At 38.3% G+C, this 5,205-nt stretch overlaps 1 protein-coding gene and 1 long non-coding RNA gene across 2 annotated transcripts in view; one reads left to right on the forward strand and one right to left on the reverse strand.

The window, feature by feature from the left end:
• The first annotated feature begins 6 nt into the window (after nucleotides 1–6).
• LOC106526821 (uncharacterized) lies at nucleotides 7–3,997 on the forward strand. Its single transcript, XR_001311308.1, has 3 exons — nucleotides 7–1,605; nucleotides 2,183–2,232; nucleotides 3,909–3,997. It is a non-coding gene; the product is annotated as an uncharacterized LOC106526821 (long non-coding RNA).
• Nucleotides 3,799–5,205, reverse strand: part of aqp9a (aquaporin 9a) — a 6,867-nt gene continuing 5,460 nt past the window's right edge. The window contains exons 5-6 of the mRNA XM_014021506.1: nucleotides 4,294–4,511; nucleotides 3,799–4,080 (exon numbers count right to left, since the gene is read on the reverse strand). Coding sequence (XP_013876960.1) covers nucleotides 3,873–4,080; nucleotides 4,294–4,511 — 426 coding nt within the window. The 3' untranslated portion in view covers nucleotides 3,799–3,872. The remainder of the gene's footprint in view (nucleotides 4,081–4,293; nucleotides 4,512–5,205) is intronic.

Below are 5,205 nucleotides of genomic sequence, written 5' to 3' on the forward strand. Positions count from 1 at the left end.
CATCCCACCTTTTAAGGCCTGAAGTATTTACCTGTAAACTTGTACAGTACTTGGAAAAGAAATTGCATTTAATTTGAAATTGGAAAAAAAAAAGTTTTTGATACCTTTTTTTTTCTAAACCCAGAGTAAACTTGTTCAAGATGTTCAAGAGTGACAGTTTCCTCTCCTCTTAAGTTATTTATGTTCTTATGTGTGCTAGTTTGAACTGCGGTTTGCTTAAAATATATTTCTTTTCTCGCCACCATCATCAATGAAGAAAAAACAAAAAACAAAAAAGAAGTCAGTGTGATGAAGTCAATGTTACATTCTCATTTTTGTCTTTCTTATCCTGTGGCATGGTTTGGGTAGACAAGCAGAAGAAAAATGCCTGTAAATTTACTTTTCTTTTTTATTTTCATCTTTTTTAATTTAATTGAAATTTTTTTTTAAATTTTCATTTCATAATCTCGGTTAAAAAAAATAGGTAAACGTGCACTGAAAATGTCTAAAATTGAGTTGAAATGTCGTAGGTGATGTAGGCCGTAAAAACACACGATTAAAAAGTTAAAAACTACTGTCTGATTTTAATGTTCACTGTGTTTTATACAGTATTCGAAATTTTTTTGTTCACTTTGAACATTTTTACTAAAAAGAAAACAACAAAAAAAATTTCAAATTGTATTGTGCAAAGAGATGTAATTTTTGGAGTACTTGAAATGCATTAATTAAAAGACTCATTCAAAATAAAATAGACCTGTTTACTGTCTGCGAAGTATGTGCTCTCTGGTTTTTCACAGTTTTATATGCTCTACGTTCTTATTTAAGGCAGTGAATTTAACTAAAATGAACAAAATGTTCACTAAGGTCAGGGGTGTCCCTGTAGGAGGTGGGTTGGGATCGTTTGAGGAAACTATCTTTAAACATAAAGAAAATAAAGCATATCCACCAGTTTTATAGAGAAAATGATGCATTTATGACTCAGAAATTGTCTCCCGCCCCACAGAACGCCCCTCCCAGTGAAGATGTGCTGAAGTGGGAGTGTCTGAAACAGTAGGAGGTTCTTAAAGAGACAGAGGCCTATTTCAAGGTGTTTAGAGAGGCTATGATGCAAAGTCAACCATTTAGAAGGAAGAATAAATCTTTGATCATTTCAGTCACTCATAATTTGTATTGAGACTTTCAACCAGCCCTACATGCTGCAGCCAGAGGAGAAGGAAGTAGATGAAATTGTAGTTAAGTCCAGACATTATTTGGCAGTTTTGTTGCATGTGACGTATTAGTTCAGAAAATAGAGAAAACTGAACAAGTTGAAAAATACGACCCAAACAGAATATAAAGTTATCCACGCAGCACCGGGAGAGACTAAGTTCAAATTATCTGCACTCCTAGTGACAAAAAGTATTTGACAGCTAAAATGTGGATTTTGCGCACGTCCCCTTTAAACAAGACATGGCTTTCAAAGGTCTTTGTTTTCTAGTTTCCCTTTTATTCTTGAAATTATCTCAATATTTCAGCTTTAAATTCTTAGTTTGTTCCCTCACTGTTGGACCGATGTAGTTGATTTGTTTGTTTGGTCTGGTGGTTGCAGTACAGAGACTCTGGCAGCAGAGGGAGCACTGGCTTCAGGTAAAAGTGTTGAGCCCTGCAGTCCTCTCCATATCCATCTCACTTTAAGGCTCTGAGTCCTTCGTCCTCAGTCTAACTACATCCAGCTGCATCTCTAACATCCTTCTACCAATATACCCACTGTCCCTCCTCTGGACATGTCCAAACCGTCTCAGTCTAACTTTATCTCCCACTCCTTCGACCTGAGCTGTACCTCTGTACCTCTGCCTTTCATTCCTGTTTTCAGCTGCACGCCTCCATCTCTTCAAGTTCTCTTCCACCTGCTCCATTTCCAACACGGATAATAAAGTGTTTGACTGTCTGTAACCTGAAGGATCTCAGATAAATCAACACGTTACTGTTTGCTTCATTTCTTCTTCTTTTATAAATGTGTTTTAAACTCTCCACACAGTATTTAATCACTGATCTGTCATTGGTGATGTAGCCACAGGACAACATGTCTGAGACTGGGAGCATGTCTTTGCACACATGCACCAATATCTGATTTGTTATTGATTCTCCCTGTTGTGTCACACAGCAGTTAGACTCCAGTGTTTCCAGGAACAGTAATATTCAGACGCTCTCTCTCCACATGCAGGTCTATGTTAGTTCCAGCTGTCTGTGAGGAGCTGACATCACAACCCATCAGTGAGTTGATGCTTTCAGTCATAAAAGCTGACAGACTCACCCACACTGAACCGACTGGTATTTAACTGGAATACTACAGATTAAACTGTGAAAACAGAATCAGGTTTCAGGTTCATACTCTTTTATTCACAGGCTGCTCACATTTATTAAAATGTCTTGATTAATCTTAAATACATGCCTTTTTTTATTAAATCAGCTGTGATGAGAAAAAGAGCAAATGACTTGAAGGGAATTACTGTTTCAGAAAAACTATCCTTTATAATGAACTCATAAGTTTTTTTTTTGTTCATAACCTTTCTACAAAACCTACTTCAAAAGATTTGAACTATCCTTTTATTGTCTAAGATCTGATCAAACAGGTGTGAACACAGATACAGTGGAGCAGCTGAACCCATTTTACTCTAATTCCCATAAATGAAATGAAGTGAAAGAATTAGATTTTTGTAGAAATTTAATGCAGTTGAATAAAGCTAACTGAAAAAAATTAATACATCAAGGAGCATTCCTCGTGTGGATTAAAACAGCTCAATGAAAAATAAAAATTACAACAAGTAAATAAATAGGGTCAGAATCAGTGAGAGAACTGAGATCCAAGCTAAAGGGACACTTGCATGCACGTCGGACTAGTGCTCTGTTTTTACTTTATATACATCTTGTATTTACACCTCAGTGACTTTAACAGTCTGGGAATAGTTTAGGACTAACAAGACTGGAGTTTTCCTGTGCTTAGGAAACATAAAAATAAAAAAACAAACTAAAAAACATGACAGCCCACTATGTTTTTATTTAAGCCTCAGTAAAGAACAAAATAATCTGAGATGTTACTGCTGTAAATTAAAAAAAAATTTCTTTGTTTGTTGGACTTCTGAAGGCTTTCGAGGACAGTGTGTCTCTGCAGAGCACAAAGTCACACAGAACAGTAACTGTCCTGCTAATGATGAGGGCCAGTCTGGTCTGGTCGCTCCTCGTCGCTCACACGTGAGGCTTGTGTCCCTGTAAGTCAGGGATGTCCGAAGTGTGGCCCGGGGGGCATTTATAGCCCCTTATTTCAGTTTAAGAGTTATGCTAATTTGTTTACAAATTTGTCCTCTCAGCACAGGTGTTTGATGTTGATGGAGACTTTCTATTTATTATTAGGGTAAATTTATCACAAAGTAAAATCTTATAATAAAAAATATTGGCAACAATACCAATTATTTGTCTTTAAATAACCAGACTCGTAGCTTTTTCCACATCTTTCTAGTGACTTATACTCAAAAGCTGATTTTGCTGCACTCCAATCTGCTTTTAATTAATTTATTAAACTCACCTGAATACAGCAAGCATCTTCAATGAGAGTGACCTAAATCCTGATTTTATTGATCTGAATTGACTAAATTGGGTTATTTTTCCCCAGTTATAACCTAGAAAATTGAAAAATTTCTTTCAATAATGGAAACCTACAAAACACTTTTAAAATTCTGGATCTAGATTAATTTACACACCCATTTCCAGCAATAAATCTGACTCCTTTACTTGTTTAATTAAAGTATTCAAATCTTAGTTTATTGTTGAGCAGGTAAAGGAAAAATATTTTTGGCCCTCAAGTCCTTCTGACTATGATTTTGGCCCACGTGACAAAATGTTTGGACACCCCTGCTCTAAGTCATGGCGATCATCTCATATTTGTCTTTAAGGCTGCTGTCCTCGTCCTCTTCCTCCTCCTCCTCCTCCTCTTCCTCCTCGTGGGCCTTCTCGGCCTCGTCGTGGGGATGGTGCAGCTCGATCAGCAGGAAGTAGATGATGGCGGCGACCACGCCTCCCACCATGGGCCCTGCCACTGGGATCCACCACCAGTTGTCCCCCGTGCTGTAAGTACCGGTGCATTAACTCACACACGTGTTAATGGAGGCCACTGTAGGTCAGCATCAGATCTACAAACACATCGACTGCATCTGCCGCACACGACCCAACATGTGACGTTACACAACATCAGCTGTCAAACCTCTCGCAATCACATAACTCAAATGCCGCTGCTCGGTTTGTCTGACTAGACCGAGCAGATCCCCATCCTGCAGTTACCTGAAGACCTCCATCCCCCACCCTGCCACCGCCGTGAACAGTCGGGGTCCCAGGTCTCGAGCGGGGTTCACGGGGTAACCGCAGTTTAGACCCATGGACACGCTGATGGCCGTGATGATCAGGCCGATGGCCAGCGGCTCCACGCCTTTAGGAGCGCCGATATTCCCGCCATCGATGATGGCGAGAATACACAGAACCAGCATGCCTGTACCCACCACCTGCGGGATGACAGCTTCTGTTACAAATGGAATAAAAGCTCCTAAAATACAAAATGTCACTCAGGGTAACGGTCACAAAATTTACAAAACCACATAAATGAGAATGAGAGTCAGAATCAAAGTGGATCTCTAGAACAGGAAGCTAATGATACACAGTAATATAAATTTAAATAAAATACTGACTTCCTTTGGTCTTGTGTTCAGCTTCACTCATTCTGGAATAAAATATTTTTATTTCTTCTCAAAAGCCTTTGGGAAACAATGGGACCCAGATCCACTTATTGCCATTATTGGGGCTTCTAATGTTTTGCAGTCAGCCAATAAATGGGAAAAAAGTCAGTTTTGTTTGGTATGGCGATAGCTAAAAAGTTGATTTTGAGAGTTTGGAAGTGGCTATGGGAACTGGCAAACACGCTATACCTGGAAAGACTGAGGTACTACAACGAAGACAGAGTCAACATATTTGAGAAAGTATGGGATCCTGTACTGAAATTAAAAAAAAAAACTGTACTGAAATTCCTTCAGTAAAATTAAAAAAAAGAAAACAAAACTGCGAACAAGCAAATTGTTAACATTTAGTAATATAACAGCCCTTTCTCTTTTGGATACTCAGACAAAGATCAGTTTGTGATATATATATATATATCCAGCATTGTCTTGATTGTGTAGCTGATATATATACCGTGTATATATA

Source organism: Austrofundulus limnaeus, unplaced genomic scaffold (genome assembly GCF_001266775.1).
Source record: "Austrofundulus limnaeus strain Quisiro unplaced genomic scaffold, Austrofundulus_limnaeus-1.0 Scaffold296, whole genome shotgun sequence".
NCBI classification, from domain to species: domain Eukaryota; kingdom Metazoa; phylum Chordata; class Actinopteri; order Cyprinodontiformes; family Rivulidae; genus Austrofundulus; species Austrofundulus limnaeus.